This window comes from Eurypyga helias, unplaced genomic scaffold (genome assembly GCF_000690775.1).
Source record: "Eurypyga helias isolate BGI_N326 unplaced genomic scaffold, ASM69077v1 scaffold4705, whole genome shotgun sequence".
NCBI lineage: Eukaryota > Metazoa > Chordata > Aves > Eurypygiformes > Eurypygidae > Eurypyga > Eurypyga helias.
Genome location: NW_010253268.1, coordinates 122,945 through 145,462, shown reverse-complemented (window position 1 = coordinate 145,462; position 22,518 = coordinate 122,945). Strand labels below are relative to the sequence as shown.

Sequence of the window (22,518 nt, the reverse complement as noted above, 5' to 3'; positions counted from 1 at the left end):
TTTTTGGATGAAAACGAAATATATTGGAAATAATATGGGAAAATCATCTAATTTCCACCATTGTGAATAGTGGAACTTTTTACTGAAGTATGTATTATGGTGAAAACTTGGCCTTACGCTTGTATGCGCTTACAATTGCCCTGCATTTATAATAGTTACTGAGAACCCCAGCAATCTTTGATGTATAAACACATCACAACAGATGATTTCTACTCTAAACAGCTTAGAAATCTGAGTGAAGGGAAGATGTGGAGGAGGTACAATACATGGGTGAACTAGGGAAGAAAAAATAGATCTAGTCAAATGATGGAAGGGCCCTGAGCTCTTTTACAGCTGTGAACTATCACATGGGTAGATTATGTAACAATATAAGTGTTCATTCTATGCAAAACGGCAGAAGGGCAAAGAGAGATGTGTGGCAGAATTTATCCAGAACCATCCAAAAAATGGAGACTTTTTTTGAAGCGAAGATCTTGAGAGCTTTCTGCTTTAGAGAGGTTTTCCAGACTTGAAGTAAAACAAAATGTAGAGTTCATTTTCCTCTTTCCCATTACACACTTTCCTATCTAGAAGTGATGTTGCAGTCTAGATCAGTTGAGTCAAATAAAATTCCAGTTTTTCTTTGTGGAACAAGTTAGAAAATTTTTTTTTTCTTCATACATTTTCTGAAATTTAGTGGTTTTTGTTTTATAGTGCAAACTGTTAAAGTGAAGTAAATAAACCAATCAGGTTTGAGTAATTTTTGTTAAATATTTTACTTTCACTTGGAATTTATACATACAGTTTCCTCCTCTTCATCATATGCTTAGATTTTTAACTAAAAACATTTCTAAAATATTTTTCTTCTGCATTTTCATTGGATTATTGGAAAGCTAATCTTAACAATATTTTTTAGGTTTAAAAATATCTGTATATTAAAGAATATTTTGACTGTCTGGAATATGTTATTAATCAGTATATCTGAAAATGCAAAAAATATTGCTCAAGTTTAAAACTTGCACTGGGAAGATCAGGAAATTAGGGGGGGGAAGAGAAGATTACATGGCAACTGTATTCTACTGTTACCCAGATATCCCAAAGCATTTTAAGATTAAATTTATGCTGCCACTATGAAATACATGAACAGCTCTTATGCTTCTCACACAGGTTGAGAAACAAATAAGAGAGGGTGAGTATCATACAGATATTGTTTTGTGCAGATAAGGAAAGAAGTTCAGTTTTCAGATGTCAGCTTTCCCTGCTCCAGAAGATAGCGTCATGTTGCGAGAAGGCTCTTTCCATAGCTGGGGGATTGTCTTGTCGTTCAGAGGGTTTATTTGAATGCTGGCTCAGCCTCAGAAGGTATCTGTAACCTTGGGACAGCGTTTCCTTTTCCCTTGCATTTCTGTTTTCCCATATAAAAGAAGCAGGTGGTGGGTTTCTACTTCACAGGATATTGGGATTTAAAAAAAAAAAAAACACCACCAAAAAAACCTCAAAACAACAACAACAACAAACCCCAAAAATAAATAGTTAATAATTGTTAAGTGTTCAGGGATTGCACAGAAAAATAAGTATATGAGAGAAGAGAAAACAAGAAGAGAATTATTCCCTGATGAACAAGGGTCAAACCTGAGAGATCAATACAAGATTTGTACTTCTTAACAGTTTTGTCTCAGTGAAAACAGAAATGTCAGATCACTACTTGGCCCTCAGATGGAAACATACATTGAAATTGTAATAGGTTTCTTTTCTATTTGTTGTTGGAAAAGAAGTATAGCGAAGAACATTATCTAATTTCAGTCTAATAATGAGAATTGTCATCAGACAGCAGTGCTTGCCAAAGAAAATAAAATGTAATCTCTGACGGAACTGCATGCACAAGTCTGTCACAAGAAGTCTCAGGAGAGAGAGGGCTTTTATAACCACAACAAAATATGATGCTGGGTTTAAAAACATATCCATACAAGCACTATAATAGTTAATGGGGAAAAATAATCCCAGCTGTATCATAACTGACATTTGAAAAGAATCTAGCCTCCAATTTTTTTTTTTGTCCAACTAAATAAAATGTCTAAAATAAATCATACTTAGAATAAAATATCTGAAAAAATTCTCAGTGCAAAGAACTTTTTGTAGGGTGTGACACATAAGGTGGGGAATTCCTCCTTTGCTGAGGATACATTAGTGCTGCTTGTGCTGACTGAGTCAGTAAAGGCTGAGATTGGTGCTGAGATAAAGGAGGAAAAACCATCTAAAACCTGGTTATTAAAATGTCTCATCAAAGACAATGAGATCTTTGGACATGGGTTCCCAGGGAGCTGATATTTCCCTTTGAGAGCTGTTGCCTTTACTCACACCCTGTCTCCAGTTCACTGGGCACTGGCTTCTAATCTGAGAGGCCAATCCTGACAGTAGAATTGTTATATCCATTTCCTCCTTTTGGAACAAAAGTCTTGCATTTCTCCATGTTTTGCCCGAATCACATCTCATTCAGGGCACAAAGAGAGAGAAAGCAGGGTTCCCTGGGTGCTGTGCAGCATCACAGCTGCTGCTGTGCTGGGGGAGTTGTGGATGCACCAGGTGAACGGCCCCTCCAAAGACTTGTGTTGAAAGAGCCAGAGGGAAGCTGTGGCTCTGGGGGGCTGTTCAACCACTAGTGAACTGCACGCTTGGAGGAGGATGCTGCATAAGCATGGAGAAAGCTTCTGCAGGCTGTTTCTAATTCATTCAGGATACAGTCACCAGCAAATTTAGGGATCTAAGATTATCTGTGCTAGAAAACAGGACTGACCAAGTCTATCAATCAAGAGAAGGAAGGGAAATGGGATGAATCTGCAAAGAAAGTGTAAGGCTGACTGCCTCTGTGTTTCCACATGAGAAATTTGAAGTTAAATAAAGCAAAAGAAATACAGAACCCAAGTGATCCTTCCTTCTTCTGTCCTTCTGAGAATTACCTGATGGCAGCATTTATGGGGAGCAGCTGTTTGTAAGTGCTCTATAACAGTAACATTTGTATATCATTCCACAAAGACGTCAAAATATTTAAAATACCGGTAACATGCCTTTTTACTGACCTTTCTCAGTCTGGTTTGGTATTTATCGTGGAAAGATTTTCTGAAATGATTGATGTATTTGGATATTGTTTGTGTAACCAGAATAGGAGAAGGTGTCACGTTGTTTGCAGGAGAAAGAAAGGAGCAAAATGAGAATCGTAGGTTTCCATGGTAGAAATAACGTGTGCTATTTAAACTCATTCGGTCCTGCAAGAGAAATCATGTGTTAGAGCATATTTTAGTGCCAGATTGAACAACCTCTCTAGGAATGACTGCTGGTAACTGGAAAGAGAACGACCACGACACCTTCCAGTATAATATCAAGGAAGGCAAGTCCATGTATCTGTTGTCAGAGTGAGGCTGGATATCACACTGTTGTGTTATATTATACATTTGATGTCCACCACAAGTTTATAGAAATGAAAGGCATCTTTCCCATGCTGCAAGATTTTATTAACTGAGTGCGCGACAAGAACGAGATGATGAGTTTTCTGTCATGGCAGGTGGTTGGGTTTACCCATGCAGTGAACCCTCAGGTAAGACCAGTGGTGTCCCATGTCACACAGCTCTGCCAGTAAAAGGCACCACAGGTGCTTTCCAGCTGTTCTGTGTGTCCCTTTGAGACTGGAGGAAGTAAAAGTCCAAACCACTATCTCAGAAATTATACCCAGCTCTTAAGATTAATTTCTCTATTATCTTTGTGTTTTACTGTGATTCATGACTGTTTGTTTTTGTCCCCAGCTATTCAGTTCAGTGGAGTTTGGCAGAAGATGGCTGCTTCTTCATGAGGGAGTGGCACCAAACAGGTTCTACTGGTAAGAGCAAAAACCTTCTTCCTCATTTCCTAGACACAGCTTCCCCATACCTACCAAGATGTTGAAATGGAGGCTTGAAGGCAACCTGGCTGAAGGCAGTCTGCACTGTTTATTTGTTGGGATTAAGTGTGAATTGGTATGAATTACTCCCGTTATGTGTTTATGCAGCACTTGAAAGTGGGATTTTTGATCTAAATGTTATGCACAACTGAAATATACTGAATAATATATATGTATATATACTGAAGAAAGCATTGATTTGGGAGGGGAGAGTTCTGCAATTTCCTGTGAACATGCTGAGTTTAAACACAACTCTGTTCAGCATAAGCTTGTTTGCTTTTGCTCCAAATACAAAGAAGAGACCAGTCTTGAAGTCTTTGAGGGCACTAGCATTTCTCCCATGGGTAAGGGTGGACATCCTCCAGTGGCTGGTGTTACACTTTTAACTACTGTTGGACCTATTTCAGTCCTTGAAAGGGAGCAAGTTAATGACCATTGAACTAAGCACACACAATTCCTCACTGTGAGCTTAAATCACTGTACAGTATTGCTTCTAAGCAGCCGTGCAAGGTTTCCAGTCAGATTTCAAACTGTATGGCTCACCCAGGTGCAGGTTCCTCTTGCTGAATCTTTAAATGTTCATTGGTTACAGCAATGGCAAAATGTTTGAGAGTTTGATACCAAAGTTACCTTAAGGAAGTATCATATCTCTTTGTCACTGATGCAAGCCTAATTCTTTGATGCATTAGCTTATGTCATACTATCTGTATCTAAATTCACTTAAAACTGTAGCCTACCTGGTTAGGATAGAATCTGATCATCTCAGAGATTTCAATATACATGGGGTGTCTGATGAGTGATTTGACTTCAGATTCCAACACTTGTAGAGGCCACAACCACTGAAAATTAACCCCAGGACATAGGTCCAAACTTTATCCTGTAGTTCCTCAGTACTGGCAAATTTCTTTGGGTTTTTATCTCATCTTCAGTTTTATTCAGCATAGATTTACACAGTGGTTCTGGTGTAGTGATTCTCTTTTTGTGATTCTGATTGCAGGCAGATCTGTCTGCATTTACTTTCCATAGCAGTGATTTGCATACCCAGTGTAAAGTGCTCTAATCACACTTGCAGTAAAATACTTATGTGAAATACCTCCATGCTGTCATGCAATAGCAATTAGTGTAACTTCTACTTATGTGGAAAAAAAGCTGAGAAACGAAGGAGACACTGCATTGTTTTCCTGTGAATATGGTCGTTATAATCTAAACCAAAGATGTGTTTATTTTTTATATATATATTTCACATACTCCTCTTTTTGCTTACACTGGGGTAAATCTCTGAGACTTCTTGTCAGCACTTTACAGAGACAGTAGTCCACCTGTGAGTAGAATTCTGGTCTTGTCCTGTGAATCTGGCCTTTAAAAGAGAAGCTTTCAATAAAATAGTCATCTTGAAATCAGGAGGAGCTGGACCAGGTGATTAAAAGAAGACCCCTGTGGTAGCTTCTAAACTATAAGTTTATGCCAAAAACACAGGTTTTGGACATATCAAGATTCAGGAGTTGTTCAGTCAAATATTTTCTTTTAATTTATGAAAGAAATAAGAGCTCTAGGTCAAATTTACTTCCAAAGTTGAATTTGTATTTGGTCTGCTAAGGATATACCAGAGATTTTGTTTGCTACTCCTGCTTTTTAATCCTTTCTCAGAACCACTGTTAGCTGAAGCTTTTGCAAACTAAATACCATTTTTAACTTAAACTTGGTTTTGTGTGACCAACGGTATAGACAGGCACATATATACTTATATCAATCCTATTTCTTTCCTACGAGACTCCTAACAGAGTTTCAAAGTGTCAGATGCAAACACACAGCCCCACACATCTATTATTTTTTCTGGGCTAATAAAAGCAGAAAGTCCTAGAAATCTGGGGATTTAGTCTTTGAGACATCCAACAAAACTATACTCACTGAGGAGGGTCAGAGAGCTGGAAACAAAGTCCCTGTTCGTGGATCCCTGTGTCCTGTACTGCAGTCCAAGCCTTTTGAAGTTTCCCATCATTACTCGCAGTAGCAGTTTATTGTGAATTGTGCTGGTGGATACCTGCAATAAGAATAATGATGAAAATGATCATTTTCCCTTTCCAAGGAGCTCAAACTTTGAAGGCCTCTTAGAACCTAACAAATAAGGGAACTCAGGCTTGGAGCTTCAAAGGCAAAGAGTAAGTTGAAAGATGAAAAGATGTTCCAACCACCCATCTAATTCCCTACAGCCATAAACAAAGCGTGAAACTGCAAGCCTGTATTTTCACCTTGAACAAAATGTCCCTTGCATAACACACCAGTGTAAGCTAGACTGTCTTTTTACTGTCAAAAGTAAAAATAATACAATAATAAATTCTGGCTTATTTATTATGATAATACCAAAAAAAAAAAAAAAACCCAAACCCCTGTTATCTGCAATTATGTGGACACTGTCCTCAAAACCATCCGTAGTAGAAAACAGAGCTCTGTGTGTGTAATTGAGAACATGTACACCAGAGATCTACACTGGGTTTTTCTATGTATTTCCATGTCTGTGCAGCCTGAGGAATAGGTGCTGCAATGCTGAATCAGAAGGGCAGCCCTTTGCACTCAGAGTGTGTCCACTGCTGAGTCCCCGTGCAAGAAAAGCAAAAGGGAATTGGGACATAAGAGGGTGCAGATGTACAGTTGAAATTAAAAATTCTACAGCAAAACCTCTGTAGCCAGTGCTGATGTGTAAGTTGGGTAAAGCCTTGCTCAGTGCCCCCTAGTTTGGCAGGTTTTTTTAATTAATTCTTATACATTTTGGCTTAGAAAAGTCTAATCAACCTGAAAAGTCAGAAGACACTTCCAGCTATTCTTATGAGGAGAAATAAATAGTGAAGGAAAATGTCTTAAAGGCACCATTTTTCAAGGAAAGCAGACTGTGGGGATACTCTCTCCTGCAAGTGTTGTTGTCTCTAAACCAAATGGTTTTGAAGGGATCAGCCAGGATACAGCAGTATTGTGCAGAGAACGAGGGCTGTAATATCTGTGGACAATGAGAGCTATATTCTGATATCTAGGAAACACTGAGGAGTTGCTTTAATACAGACTGCATCCAGGACTATGTAAACTGGGACTTTTCAAACATCACGAAGACACAAAACAAAGCCTTTGGCATCAGGCCCTCTTGAGGCTGCATTTACTTAGTGCTGCTTATTTTCACAGGGAAGGAATATCTGGAAGATTTTGAAGACTTTTAAATGGGTTTGAATGGTTGATGAAAGCAAATATGCATTTTCCTGAATACTTAGTGATATATTAATTGCAATTTTACTCTGTCATGGTGGTCTTGTGGGTCACACCAAGTCATGTGAATAAACACCACTGAGCTTGCTAGTTTTAGTCTTGAGAAGGCTCTGCCTGCAAATGATGTATCAGAGAAGCTGTAGTGTCTTTTACAGCTGCTTTTTTGTCTTAGGTTTCAGCTGGGATAGGGTTCGTTTTCTTCCTAGTAGCTGATGTAGTTCTGTGTTTGGGATCTGGGATGACAATAATGTTGATAACACAATGATGTTTTAGTTGCTGCTAAGCAGCGCTTATGCTAAGTCAAGGACAACCCATCTTTTCATACTGCCCTGCCAGCGAGGACGCTGGGGTTGCACAAGAAGCTGGGAAGGAATGCAGCCAGGGCAGCTGACCCAAACTAGACAAAGGGTTATTCCATATTGTATGATAATGTGCTCAACATAAAAAAGGGCAAAGGGTTATTCCATATTGTATGATGTGCTCAACATAAAAAAGGTGGAGGGAGAGTCGGCTAGGGGGTGTCCATCACTGCTTGATGACTGGCTAGGCATGCCTCAGGATGTGGTGGAGAACTGCATGGTGCATGTCTTGTTTTGTATATATTATAGTTATTTTCCCTCCCTTTTCTGTCCTATTAAACTGTCGTCTTCTCAATCCACAAGTTTTACCTTTTTTTCCATTTGTCTCCCCCATCTCACTGAGGGGAGAGCAAGCGACGGCTGTGTTGTGTTAGGCTGCCTGCCAGGTTAAACCACAGAATATTCCAATATCTGTTTCCAAGAGATTTTTCTCTTTTATTTGCTTATTTTTTGGCTGCTCTGTGAAACACCCCTTCCTCCTACTACCCCAGAGAAATTTAAACCCCTGAAGAACAATATTAAAATAATGTGCTGATGTCTACTGCATAACTCTGAGAAAACACTCTGCATAGAGACAACTCTGCTCCTTCTAGCTCATATGTATTTTGTATTCTTGCATCCTTTATTTCATTAAGAGGAGCCATTAACATGAAAATAGAATCTTTGTTTATTCAGAGCTCCTCTGTTCCCCCTTTTCATTCTTCCACCTGCAGCTTTAAGTGATGCCCTGACATCGACATTTGTGATGAAAGAGATTGTAATGTCACTCTGTGGAGGAAGATATCAGGTGGGGGGTGAACAGATAAAAGGTTGTAAGGACACATGTGATGGGCAGGCTTTAGTGATGGGCTACTGTAAAACTCAGATCTCTAATAATTGCTGTAATTTGGGTACTTTATTACGTATCTGTTTGCGTAATCTAGGTATGTGAAAGTAGTATACTGAGGAAGGCATAAACCACTCAAACGTAGGTGTCTGATGGAAACATAAAAGAATCCACACTGCATACAACTCAAAGACACTGCATTTCTGCACTATATTAACATTTTTCATGTGTGTTATTATTTTTCTGTCATGTTGTTGAGATTTTACTGTTAAATGTACTGTTACAGAAAAACACATGAATGTTATCATGGTGCTTAGTAATTCTGGAACTGGACTCTTTGAAAATACCCTGATTGCTAGAAGTGGAGTATTCCAAGCAATATTAGTTCAGTGGGGCAATACAGAAACAGCAAGTTAATATACATGGTTTATTGCAGATAGCATGGTGTTTACTAATGTAGTTGGCATTAAGGGAAGAGAATATAGTAGATGCTATTTAGAAGAGTTGGATAAATACTTTATCTAAATCCTTCTGGGCTTATTTTTGTGATATTTGCTGATCAGCGTACATTCCTATGGTAGAATCTTGCTGGCAAGGATGCTGGTTTGTAGTGAATACAAATGTGAACACAATTGGTGGATTAGTTGTACTGGGAATTACTTTACTTGTTTTCTTGGTTTTTTTGTTTTCAAGTGGTTCAGTCATTCAGTCAAAGTTCAGTAGTGATACCTTGTGACTTGCAAATCCAAACATTCATGACCAGCAATTGCAAAAAACTTAGTCAAAGTGCACATATTCCAATATTGCCAAAATATATATGCAGAAATTTCTCATTAAAAGCTAGATTTTTATTCTGGTCCTCAGATCAAGTCATGCCTTCAACCGGAAATTATTTTCTGAAAGTCAGTAAGTCAAGGTATCACAGTTAGAACTTTCTCTAAAGAAATAAAAATAAAAGGTTAAAAAGCTTAATGATACGCCTGCAAAATGTTTTTTGTTTTTTTGTTTTTTTTTTTTTTTTTAATCAAAATGACACGTTTTTTGAGAAGATTCTGAGCTAATTCTAATCATAACCTACCTAATCCTGAAAAACTTAGGGGTGGTTGGGTGGGGAAAATATAAAGCTAAATAATAGAAGTGTCTTAAAAAGCAGCATAAAATGAGCAATAGAAGTTCAGGTAGTCAATTATATCATCAAGTTATAATCACTAACTGTACAAATGCTTTTGATTTTTTTTTTTTTTGGTTTGTTTAATTTTTTACTTATTTGGGTGCTGTACCCAGACAAGTAGGAGAATACAAAAGAAATACCACTCCATACCTCAAGAAGATCAGAGGACTTTATTATAGGCCTGGAAATCCTCTCCTATGAAGAAAGGCTGAGAGTTGGGTTTGCTCAGCCAGGAGAAAAGTCTTCAAGGAGACCCTATAGCAGCCTTTCAATACTTAGAGAGCTCACGAGAAAAATGGACACTCTGTTAGTGCAGGGGTTGTAGTCATAGGACAAGGGGTAATAGTTTTAAAATTAGGGGGTAGATGTAGATATAAGGAAGACATTCTTTGAGGGTTGTGAGACACTTGCCCAGATAAGTTGTGGATGCCCCAGCCTTGGAAGTGTTCAAGTTCAGGATGGATGGGGCTTTGAACAGCCAGATGTGAAAGTCCCTGCCCATGGCAGGGGGTCAGATGAGATTATTTTTAAAAGTCCATTCCAACCCAAAGCATTCAATGATTTTAAGATTCCTTTCCTAATTAGACAAAAAATAGAGCCCTTCATGCACTACATAACTGTAACAAGCTAATTAGCTGTAAAAACATATACTGTAGCTCATTTACAATAAGGTCATGTGTCCATGATGTTAATGATTTCCTGAAGAAGTTTCAGGAGATAAGTCAGTCTGGTAAGAGATGTTGCTATGTCTCCACTCTCTTGGGGTTTTTTTCTGAGTATGAGGAGGAGAAGAAAATGGATCCAAACATCCTAAAAAAAAAAAAAGAAAAAAAAAAAAGGAACCAACCAACCTTTCCCCTTGAACAATGCAAAGATATGCACACATAGTAAAAGGAAGGAAAAGATAAACTGGTAAGCAGCTGGGAGGACAGATGAGTAGATAGGGCTGTATTTGTGTTTCTTTTATGAGCAACAGCAAAGAAAGTTAATCTTTTTTTCCAGTGGAGGCTAGAGACTGCATTTTAAAAGCTCTGACTGTGTTCATTGGAGCATCTGAAAGAGCTGAAAATCAAGGCGAAAAAGTGTCAAAGCCCTTTTAAAAACTTCATTATATTCAAGCAGTCTGAGCAAGCCAGGAGAACTGTCCCAGTATTCTTGTCAGATTTTGATTTGGTGATATTTGCATGCCTGCCCAGGTGGGCTGAGGCAATTTAATGGCATGGTATCTGGGCTGTTTACAAATGATGGTGTGTGTTGCTGAACAAGACCTTTTAAGCACTGAAGGGCAACTGCTGGAGGCTGATGGGGAAGATGCCAGTCAAAGGCATTGTGTCAGCCTGTCCAGAAAATCATCCGCTTGATCTAACATACAAGCCATACCCGACCACTTGGAGTGTACTAGAAATTTAATTAAAAATATATGTTTCATAGCTTAAGTATGTTGGAGATGGGCACATGCTAGAGGGGGACAGCACAGAGTCACCCATGACAGTTTTCAGGAAATCTGAATTAAGCAACTAACTGATTTGGAATAGCAGTGTAGTGAATAATTTTTTTTTTTTTTTCCCCCTGAACAGCACACATTTAATTCCAGTTGAAGTTTGTCTTTGGGAAAAAGTCATACTGAAGTTCCGAGCCTCTATCGCATAGGCTGCTATTACCTTGCTAATATTTTTAGGTAGCTTCTTGGCTTCCAACCTAAAGATACAGGTGAGCTGCAGGCAAGCAACTCTGCCAGGGACCAGAGTGAAGAGCAAATCTGCAACCATGCTTTTCCCTGGCTCTTCCCCTGCTGCTGCTGCTAACATTACTGATAGTGAGTAACACACATTAGAGCACTCCGTCACTGTTCAGTACCCCTGACATTTACCATTTCCTCAGCAGAAAGGTCAGTGTTACATCCTGCCCAGCCAGCATGCGAGGAAGCATACTCTCGGTTGGCAGTGTTCACTAAAAGTCCCACTGGCATTTTGAAGGATTTAGTGAAAACCTCTGCTTACAGTTCACAGACAGCTGGACCCTGATGTAGCTCTATCTTTTTGCTACAAATGAAGGCTGAAATCTCTGATTTATCTTGGGAATTAGGATTTTATTCTATTCCTGTCTGGCTTCCAGAGATTGGAATTTGCCAGCCCCATGTGGGTCAGCAAGGCCAGAAAAAAGAAATGCAGCATCCTCTTTCTGTTGCTGTTAAAAGCTCATTTAGACTCTTTGGATTTGTGATAAGTTTTAGTTCTTAGGAGACTGAGATCCAAAGTACATACCTTTCTTCCCTGGACAAGGCTGAGAAAATTGCCTGAAGCCACACAGCAGAGGTTGAGATCAGTCTCATCCTCTGAGTCTATAATAACTAGATCCTCTCATCCTGGTAGTCTCTTGGGAGAACTTGTTACTCACGATCAAATCAAGATTTGTCAGAGCAAAATAGAACTCCCCAGTCCCAAATCCTCAGTTTGGCAGAGTTCTACCACAGGAGAGAAAACGTCGTCTCATCTTAGTCTTGTCCTCCAGTTGAGAATAGGGAGAAGAGGTATGTTCATCTGAATAAGCCTTTTTTTTTCTGATTGATTTATAGGTTGGTGTGCTTTGGTTTTCCCGGTTGAGCTGATGTAGCTTTAAAAATCATCCAGAGATACTTCAGAACTGAGTACAGACTCCCATGAGCTCCAACTTCTCTCCCATCATCCACTTCCCTCCTTAAAGATTTGTAGGCAGGCATCCATATACCTGGTTCAGAAGCTTGATTTGGGGGTTACTTAGCAGCACAAGCCTGCAGTGCTACGTAGGACCCTGGAACCTGTCAGTCTTGAATGGACGTTGGACCGAGAAGCTGATTTCTCTGTATGCACCTCTGAAGGGCAGCTTTTGCAAAGGTGAGGCAGCTGCATAGTAAAGTTAGCTGCAGATTTGTCTAGATCTATGTCAGGCAGGTTTCACTGCTCTTTTCTGTTGTATGTTTAATGAGCACCATACTGTTTTACCAGAGTTGACTTCTCACTCTTGCTGTAAATGACTTCCTAGCCCCCTCTGGAGCATGCTGACTGGGCCACAGCACTACAGGATGCCAGAAACATGTGTCTTAACACAGTGGGAAACCTATTAGACTACAAGCAGCAAAGCAGTAAATTGTGTAGGTTTGGACCATTCTATCAGGGAGCTGAGTTCAGAGGCTATAACTAGACGGTACCTTCCTCCTCCTCTCCTTTCAAGCCAGTATGATGTATGAAATTTCCTGCAGTATGTGATAAACAGATGTAGGACAATCAAAAAGACAGGATCTAATCCCTATAACTGAATTTTACCCACTTAGTTCAGATCCTCATTTTAAGACATTCCTCTCACCTAGCTTGAACAGCAATAGATACCTACCTCCCTTACAATACACATCCACCTATTTCAAAGTTTTAGCCAAGTTTCCGGCCTGGATCTTCCTACAGAGAGCTGTGATGTTACTGCAGCAGGGGAGATGGCTTGGTTTGTTACCGTCCTCAATGCGATCCAGTGTGTGGACATCATGGGGTGGAAGGCTGTAGATAATCCTTCTCTGGGGTTGCAAAAAATGATGGTGAGAGTAGGAGTGACTCCCCATGGTCTGGAAATCTCAACACTACCCCCATTTACCCACTCATCTATTTTAGTGTTAGCAGCAACAACCACCTGTTTTTCTAGATCAGTGTTGTGAGGTGACACAACTAGGAGTTGTGCGTTACTCACTGCAATGCTATTTTCCATCGGTTCTAGAAGAAAAGTGACAAAGGGAGTAAAGCATAGGATGGATTTGGCCCAGTGGCTGTCAGTTGAATTGCACAAGATTATATAGTTTCATCTAGTTGGACAATGTGGGAAAGAATAGTGCAGAGATGTAGTAGGGAAAATTCAATTAGATGATTGTCAGGGGGAATATATTGGCCAGGTATAAAGAAATGAAATGCTGATTTATGCCTGTCTAGAATCTGGCTCTTTGTTTCTAAAACATGTCAGGAGAATAAGATGGTTAAGAGATGTTAAAGCTAGAAATCAATCTTTAAATTATGTTCAAGCAATAGTAAAATCTGTAAAACTTCACATAATAGGAACTGAAGAAACCACAAGAATTCCCTCCCACATTAAACTCCGTGGGGCAGATTCACTGACCTCTGCAAGAAAAAAGGAACTGAGAGTATCTGCAAAGTCCTCATAGAGTCAATATAGTAGTAAAAGAAAAAGGAGCCTGGAGGACTCTCAGGCTCTATTTTTGTCTCTGCCACATAACAGCTGTGTGATCTTGGTCAAATCAATGAGGTCCCTGTGCTCTTGACTAATCAGTAGAGTTTATCTATAAAGCCGAGAACAAAAATTTTCCTCTATTTCTAAGTTGGTCTGCGGGTCTTGTACTTTTCCATAGGTCTTGAACAAATCAGTAGCATGCAGGGAAGGTTACTTAAAGGTTGATTGTCAAGTACTTTTGTATCTTTGGACAAAAAGCTCTCTGTTCAGTTCTACATGTTACTATTTTTATGAATGGCAATTAGGACTTGGAGTGTTATAGAAGCATCAGTGGAACCAAAAAATTGATGCTACTTGAGGAGTCCATGAACGTCATCCACTGTTGTTTTCATTCTGTCCTTTAAAACAAAAACAACAACCTGCCATTCACTAAGTTGGAATAAGCTGTCAATTTTTTAACATGAAGTGGCAGGATATGTCCCAGAGGCAGTGGGGGAGCTGATTTTGCATTGGCAAGATTTACGATAAGGGATTCGCATGAGTGCTGAGGCTAAAGGAAGATAAATCCCCAAAGGCAAATTCTACCAATAATTGAATTACAAAGCCATTATCATGTGCTGAACAGAGAAACTTTATAGCTCTATTGTGACAGGATAAAGCTTGTTAGAATATTTATGTTCATAGGACAACTTTGGCATAAGGATCTCTGAGAGTATGTTCTCTATTCCACCTGTCTTGCAGCTAATTAGTCTTTTTGTGTAATGCAATATATGTGCAGATGGAGGTGTGCTCAAATTGAGGCTGGGAAGAAGGAATGCTGAAGGTCAGGAGACATTTCAAAATAAATAACGTGTGAAGCACAAAGTCATTTGCAGAATGCAACTAGAGTCTAATGTCTAGAAAGAGATTGGGACAGGTTGCAGGAAGGGGAAGAGAGGGTACCTAGGCAAATGAGTTTTTAGTGATGAGGGGTCAAAGTGGATTTCCCAAGTGATGTGTCGCTTTTCTGTTTGTTATTGCATTGCAGCCACTTCACACTTATTCTGAGTCAGTGTCGATAAGTTCAAAATAGCCAGAATTGTGGGGATCTCATTCTACCCACCTTAGAAGGTCATGCATATATTTGTCAGTTATCTGCTGTCTTTTGTTGCATGAACGAATCATACCTCTTTTCCCCCCCCCAGAAAAGGTGAGGAATGTTCATAGGAATCCTGGTTCTGCACTTGTTCCTTTCCTCTGAGACACAAGAAAGTTGCATAGCATCTCTGTCCCCATAAAAAGAATGAACTACATTCACACTGGTTCTGCCTGTGAAAAGGGCATAGTAGCATTTTTGTCCTTCCAGCCTTTCATTCTGGGCCGTTTGCATTAAGGATTCTCTAAAATAAGGTTGTCTTTTATTGCTCAGCTTAACCTGCTTAGCCTTTGATTTGGCTGCTATGAGCCTGTATGGTACAAGGAATACATATGAGAAGTTTGTCATCAAGTTTCTTGTGTATGTAGTCCCAGATATGGTGTGACTGTGTCTGAAGTCAAGCACCCAAAATCAGAGACACCCAAAGCTACTTTCCAGAATGCACAAGCCCTTGAGATGGAGCCCTTATTGTCTGGTGCTTTGAGTTCTTTGTTTATGAAAATGGTAGCCTGCAATTAAATACAGCAAATGGAAGCTTTTGCTACCTTCACAATGATGCCTTTTTCCAGTTCTGAGTGGCCTGACTGCCTTGCAAGCCTAATCTTTTCCCAGCATCCATAAACAATTGCTTTTGTCCCTAGAAGTGAAAAAAAGATAGAAGAGGTGGAAACCCCAGGATAACAGGGTCTCTATTGAATTTCTTTGGCTCACAAGAGCTGACAGGCCAAGGAAGCCAAGGTTTTAGAAATGTTTGAGACAGAGAGATGGCAGGGGTTGGTCACTACAGAAATATGCCAACTCGCATTTGCTGTGCCATGGGCAGTGCCAGGCTGCTTTTGTTTACTTCAGCCTAGTTCTGAACCAGAGGATGATTTGGGGTCTTTTCCCTGTGTTGCTTCTCACAGTGAATGTAGAATCTGCATTCAGAGCAATTACTGTGCTGCAGCCACTGATATCGATTTGTGAAGCTCTCAAGTGCAGATGACTACTTAGCAGGCTTGATGGTGATTAAAATTTTAGGAAGCAACTTTCTAATAGGACCGTGGGGGTCCTACATTTTTCATAATGTGAGCATCTTCTGTGTAAAGTCAGTGGGGTCACTGCCTTGCCCTCCCCTTGGCTTTTTTAAATCCTCGTTTTCCCAAAAGAGGGTTTCTCTTTCTTTTTTTTTTTCCCCCTCTTTTCTTTTTTTCAAAACATCCAAAAAATTATACCAACAAAACACAAAAAGCTAATACAATAGGCACTGTTCAGCAGAAATTGTTGCAAGCATATCCCTGGTGTACTGAAGTTTCAGGGAGTATTAGAGAAAGCCTGAGATTAAAGGGATGGACAAAGGACATGCTGGCATTTTACCATAAAATGAAAACAGACACCGTGGCAAGAAGAAAAGTTTGTGGATATATGAGCGATTGGTCTTTGAGAACAGATGCTGAAAGGGAAGAACAAGATTGAGAAATATGAGAAGAAAGTGCTGCCAGCATAACTAAGAAAAGTTGTTCAGTTGGCAAAGTTTTCGACTGCTGTTTATTTTTAGGGAAACTTCTGGGACAAGTCAGTAACTGAGTGGGTCCCAGAGTATTGTTCACCTGTTCCTCTGTTCTTTGCAGGGTGCTTGGTAGGGTTGTGATAGATCTGGCTGACATAGTATAAATTTAAGATTTCTGATGTATATTCCACATTTCCTACTGCCTTGTTTCCAGTACATGCTTCAGTTGATTGTCCTATGCATACAAAAGGATGTCTGCCTTCCTACACAGGGCATGTTCTCAGGTGCAGTGCAACCAAGACCTTGGTATTTATCTCCTGTGTATGCTCATTTAGATCAATATTGCATTTCTGAATGTCTCCTAGGCTTTTACATGCCATATAGTAAATAATAAAGATGATGTAAACTATATAAAAAAACCTACTCTCTGATAGGGAACGTTGCCCAGGACATTGTTTCCCCTTCACTTAAAATCCATAGTTTATCTGTAATTCATATATTTCAATGCAGATAATAAGCGTATTTCAGGTCTGTTGTGTTACCTTTTTTGGGACCTTTGTGTGATCATATGTAGTCTGTACTACATGTCTGTAGTGCAGGTGTCCAGACATCCTGCATTTAATGGAGAGAAACATCCCTATCTAGGATGAAGTTTGTCTTCTCATGAAGTCATATCTAACACTGGTCAGACGAACCACTGTGCAAAACTGCCCATTTCCTCTCACTGCCTGTAAAGAGTGTTGAGTGTGAGTAGGTCAGAGTTAACTATCTATAGTATGTAAGTGGGTAAAATTAATATTATTTTATGCAGCTTTTCAGGTGGTATGGAGTGATGTATAGAGAAATATCACAGGGTTACCATGGAATTAGAGAGCATGATACAGGAAAATGTGACATTAAAAAGTTCTGATCAGTAAGCTCTCAGCAGAATCCAGATGGGAGTGATATGTTTCTGGATGTCAGCTGTGTACAGCTACTATTGATCTGAGCAAATATGTATTTGTATTTTGCCTGTCCTCTGCAGCTGATTGTTCATGTTACCATTTAATATTATGGGCCTGAGTGTGACCTTGTGCTGTCACAAGTAAATTAAACCTATTATATATCAAAGTAATGGGATGTGTATTTTCTAAGTTAGGAAGAAATATCTAGCAGATAGGAAGTCCTGGATATGGTTCTTGCCTCTACCTCAGAGATCTTGTTTGACTTTAGGATCTCGCTTAGATTCTCTGGGCCTTAATTTTCATCTTCATTTGTCATCAGATTTCTAATTTGCAGGTCTTAGGAAATATCAAAAGAAAGAAAGCTCTTGGAGTAGATGAATAATGTTTATCACCAGTCATGTTTCAGCCATCCTTGTTCTGTACATCCTTGGGACAATTGATGGCTTAATTCTACCTTGAGCTGAAGCTTCTGCAGTCCCAATACTAGCTGTTGTAGTGTGAGACTAAGTAATATGCAGGTCGTTACAGCTCTAGCCTTCTAACTTTCAGGGCTTGGTGGTCTGGATATTTATGTGCTGCTCTTAAGATATTGAAGAGTTTGATGTAAATTATGGCTCATATCAGAAATGAAAACAACTGTGACGATCATGTCCTATCCATCAGTGAGACATTTCATTCTGAATTAGCTGTCTTTGCCTGAGAAGGTGCAATAGAGGTGTTTCTTGGAGTGAGAAGCACCTGTAGACTCACAGGCTTTAACTAGGGCAACAAGTGTTTTGCTGGACAAACACCATTGTTGCATGTCTCTGAAGAGACAAAGTGTTCAAAACTGTGGAATATAATCCTTGTTTCTTTGGAGAGTTCCTGTCCCCATGGGGCTGTGTGAGGTCAGGAGGGATGCGCTGACAATGCTGTACTGTTTCTTCTGCAAAACCCCAGTTCCAGGTGTGCTTAAAGCTTGCTTGAATAAAGAAAATATGAAGGAGATATGCCAGATTACAAGCTTAGTCCTTCTGCAGTTTGTAGAACTATCACTGACCTCTATCTCTCTTGAGCTAAACTATAACTATCAGGCCCAGAATTTTGGCCCTAAATCTGCTGATGATAGCAGGTAAAGGAAAAATGCCTTAGGAAGGTAGTCCCTTCCTACCTACTTGGTGTCAATTATCAGGAAGCAGAGATTTTTAAATGGAAGTTGAATGTTTAGGAAGAAAAAGACCTTGCCACAGAAGAGGTGAAATCAGTGCTGTCTCAAAGTGTTTTCTGAAACTTCCAGTCCCAAGAAAAGGAGAACAAAAAACTCTAGACCTTTTCTAGCTAGAGAATTTTTACAGATTTTCTCAAGCAAAGCTAAAGATTAATCAGGACACAAATAGTCTTGTTATTGTTAACATTTTTATAATGGTTATTAGTTAACGCACATGATGATTAAGGGCTGGAGCTGCCTCTGATTACAGTCAGTGGGAGCTGAATTAAGTTCTAAATCACTGTTTGAATTTCACTTTTGATTTCCTGAAAAATAATGAGGCTTTGAACAGAACAGCATCCAATTTGACTATCATTGCAAATGAGTTTCTCTTCTCTCCTGCATCTATTAACTTGGAGGTCAGGCAACTAACAAAAAACTGGTTGTTTAACCCTTAACCTTAATTTAGGACTATGACTTGGTTGACAGGACCAAGACCAGAAACAAAACTGATTGTCAGAGACCCTGCAGATGCTTCTGTACAATGGGATTGGCACATATTTGCAGTCAGTACTGCCATAATACAGACTGTCCGTCAAACCACTCCTAAGGAGTTGTGGAGGCCAGCAGTCCAGGGGACCCTGGACCAGGCCAGCTGATCCAGGGGAACCTCTCAGTACTGCCATAATACAGACTGTCCGTCAAACCACTCCTAAGGAGTTGTGGAGGCCAGCAGTGCTGGTCCAAGGGAACCTCAGCAAAGGATGCAAAGCTTGAGTCCATAAAACCCTTATTTGCAGTGCTCATGTCTTTATGTTGTTGCTTGTTAATTCAGGGTGAACAAAGAGTCATTTTCTGAGTCAATTTGCCATTCTTTTATTAATGGAAAACTGTTTTTATTAGATCAGAAGTGATAAAATGTCTCAGGTTGAAATGGGTTTTTAAAATTTCTTAATTAATGAGAGAATATTGATCATTAAAAAATGTCAATTAAGCAAATGTGCATAAAATATCCAATATAAAGAAACAGCTATAATTAGTATGCTGGCAAACACTATTATCCCATCAATTAAAGTCTTCTGTATCCCACCCAGAACTGAAATGCATCCTTTTGACCAAACCAGGAGGCACATCAAAATGTCAGGCACCAGAAAGATCAGAAACAAGTCTCTAGGTGGAAAAAAGTGAGGTAAAAGATCAGAAATAAAGAACTCATAAGCACAATGGCATTGATTCGATAAAATAGTAGAATTTCCTTCAGATTTTCAAGTTTATTTTAGGGGAAACTCCAAAAAGCTTTCAAAATGATCAGTCCTTACTGGTGAGTATGAGTTTAGGTCCAGCTAAACAGGATCTCTTGTGGAATTAATATCACAGACATTCTTGGTATCTGGGTTTTTTTTAATGCCTTTGTATCAATCTGTCTTTCACAGGTCTATGATGGGGTCTGGTAGAGAGCCTGATCTCGTGCACTTGGAGGCAAAGACAGTGGATGGTCGTAAGTACATCAGCTTCCAAATATTGTGGTGTTCTGGGTTGTCCTCATATTCTTGTAACCGCACAATATCGTGATGGAAATCTGACTTCTCTTTAGTGATTAACTAATTTAATATGAGGAGTCTAACTGTTCCAAGGCAGGTCTGTCAAAAAACGAGTCTTTCCAGCAAGGCAAGAAGCTAAAAAGTTAACAGTCCATGAAAGGAGCTGAGAATGTGGTAAGGAAGAATGGGTAATTCTTCCTCAATTCTTCCTCATTTACGTATGGGTATATACAGCACTTTTCTTTCTTCCTACATTATTTTTGTTCATGGGAACATGATATTGGGTAAGAGATCCTGGGTCATAGAGCCTATATTGTTTACACAGTACAAAATATCACCTTATTCATAGCTTTACACTTTTAACAGACCAGAGGTAGTCTGCCTGAGGTACAAACTTTGAAAATACTTCATTTTTCTCACATTTGAAATATTTTAATGACCAGCCTAAGTGTACTTACTCTTCACTGTTATTGCCTGTCCTGCCATTGTCCTTCACTTTCATCAGCTCATCTCCTTCCCTCATTGCCTTTTGAGGTGCTTTTCTCCATTCCAGGAGCATCCTTTACCTGCAACTCCAAAATATTCCCCTAATTGGCTGTAAATTCTCTCAGGCACCCTGAGCTACCTGCTGGCCTTTTCTCCTCCCACCTTGTGCTTCCTCAAGTTCTGTCTTTGAGCTCCACTGCCTTTGCAGATCTTTCTCCATGGATTTCTTTTCCACAGCACTGGATTGCCTCAGGCAGGCATCACACAAAGCCTGGCTGCTATAGATCTTATCATTGTAATTTCATATTGTTTTCTCTGTAAATAGCAGCTTTGCTGCAACATAACAAGCAGATTTTTTTCTATTTGTAATATATAAGTATTAATGGTGCAGTCAATTAATTCCTTTAAAAATTGATAAAATTTTTCCCTGGACTGTACCCCCATATGCAGTGGTGTTACATAAAATGTGTAACTTGTAATCAGAAAGTTAACTGTCTGAAAGGTGACTGAAATTCAGCATGAAAGAACATTTTTTGGAAGATGAATTTTGAAAAGAAACAGTTGCGATAGAAACAATAAAGTTTTAAAGGTCTTTCCATTTCAAGATATGCAATATTAGTGAAAGTGAAAGAATGTATTATCTCTATTTCTTATCACTTGTGATCTCTGATTATTATTTCTCCTCTCAATTTCACTTACCTGAACATGGCGGCAAGGCTGGGAACATGAGGCTTTCTATTTTGTGGAATGTGCTAAATGAGAATGAAATATTCTAGCAGGACACTGTCTTTTTCAGCACAAAGTATTAGTGTTACAAGGCATTAAGAATTTGAGGTGGCTGAGATGAAACATTCCAATCAGTGTTTAAGGAGGTATATGCTGGCGATGCTTTTGAGAGATGCTCAGCTTACAGTGGGCAGGGAGGGTGACATGCTCCAAATGCCATGAATGGTCTTGTGTGAGTTCTTAGGCTGTAATAAGAACATCTTGTACAGCTGTAGCACATTTCTGCAAAAGACTTCTTGAGTGCTTAACAAATTAGTGAGCTTTATTACAATTCTTAAGATGAAAACCTAATAACAGATGAAAGTGACCTCACTGAGCAGTCAGGCATATTAGTAAAGAATTGTGGAATAACAAAGTATTGTTCATTAGCTGAGCTCTCATAACTGATTCTGCACAGTTATTTTGGCATAGCCATGAGGCAGCACAACTTAAGTTTCCTTACTGTAAATATAGAGGTGGTGTCAAACCTTCAGCCAGTGGTGACCCCTCTTACAGAACACTCATTCAGATGAAACTTTTGCTGGTAAGTCAGGAGGTTTCCAGCTCAGCTCAGAAAATGTGGTGGATTTTCAGTAAGTGCATGCTCTCTTTTGCCCGTTATTCCAGGGAGCGTTAGTCTCTGGCAGAAGACTAGGTGGGTAACTGGAAGCAGAGACCTTGGAACATACCACAGCATTTTTTACCAGAAGATAATTGGTGACAGGTCACAGAATTTTGAGACTGAGACAGTATGAGTGTATACATGGTCCATTGCTCTAGTTACCATTAGTAACTTGGTATATTGAAGTCCCTTGGCTACTAGGGATGCCTTCTAAGTACTAAATCAGTCTCCTTTTCCTGGACAAAGGAACCATGATCTTCCAGTGTATGACCAAAGTTTTATTCTCTGGAATGAAGAAGTGGGGTGATGGGGTGAAGTGTGCTGAAGTGTGAAAGATACCTTTTTTCAAGATGAGGTTAATTTGCAAATAATTTTTCTTGGGGCTTTTTTTGTGTGTGTGGTTGGTTGGTTTGTTTGTTTTTTAATGTTCTTGCATTTACTTATTTATACTTCATTTGGAATATCTCTTTTGAGAGCTAACCAAGTGTAAAAATTCAATAAAGGAATTAAATTAGAGAAGGTAGCTTTGCCAAAACAAGGCAGGGAGAAGAAAGGAAAGAAATGGAGGTGGTGTGGAAACAATCACACAACCTGTACAATAAAATAAAAGATCCTGAAGTGGAAAT

At 39.3% G+C, this 22,518-nt stretch overlaps 1 protein-coding gene across 1 annotated transcript in view; it reads left to right on the top strand.

Moving 5' to 3' along the window:
* LOC104510371 (VPS10 domain-containing receptor SorCS1-like) overlaps positions 1–22,518 on the top strand; it is a gene marked incomplete at its 5' end in the record, with an annotated part of 115,098 nt that overhangs the window by 9,699 nt on the left and 82,881 nt on the right. Inside the window, 2 exon segments of the mRNA XM_010152599.1 lie at positions 3,777–3,850; positions 19,912–19,976. Of these exon segments, the coding sequence (XP_010150901.1) occupies positions 3,777–3,850; positions 19,912–19,976 (139 nt within the window).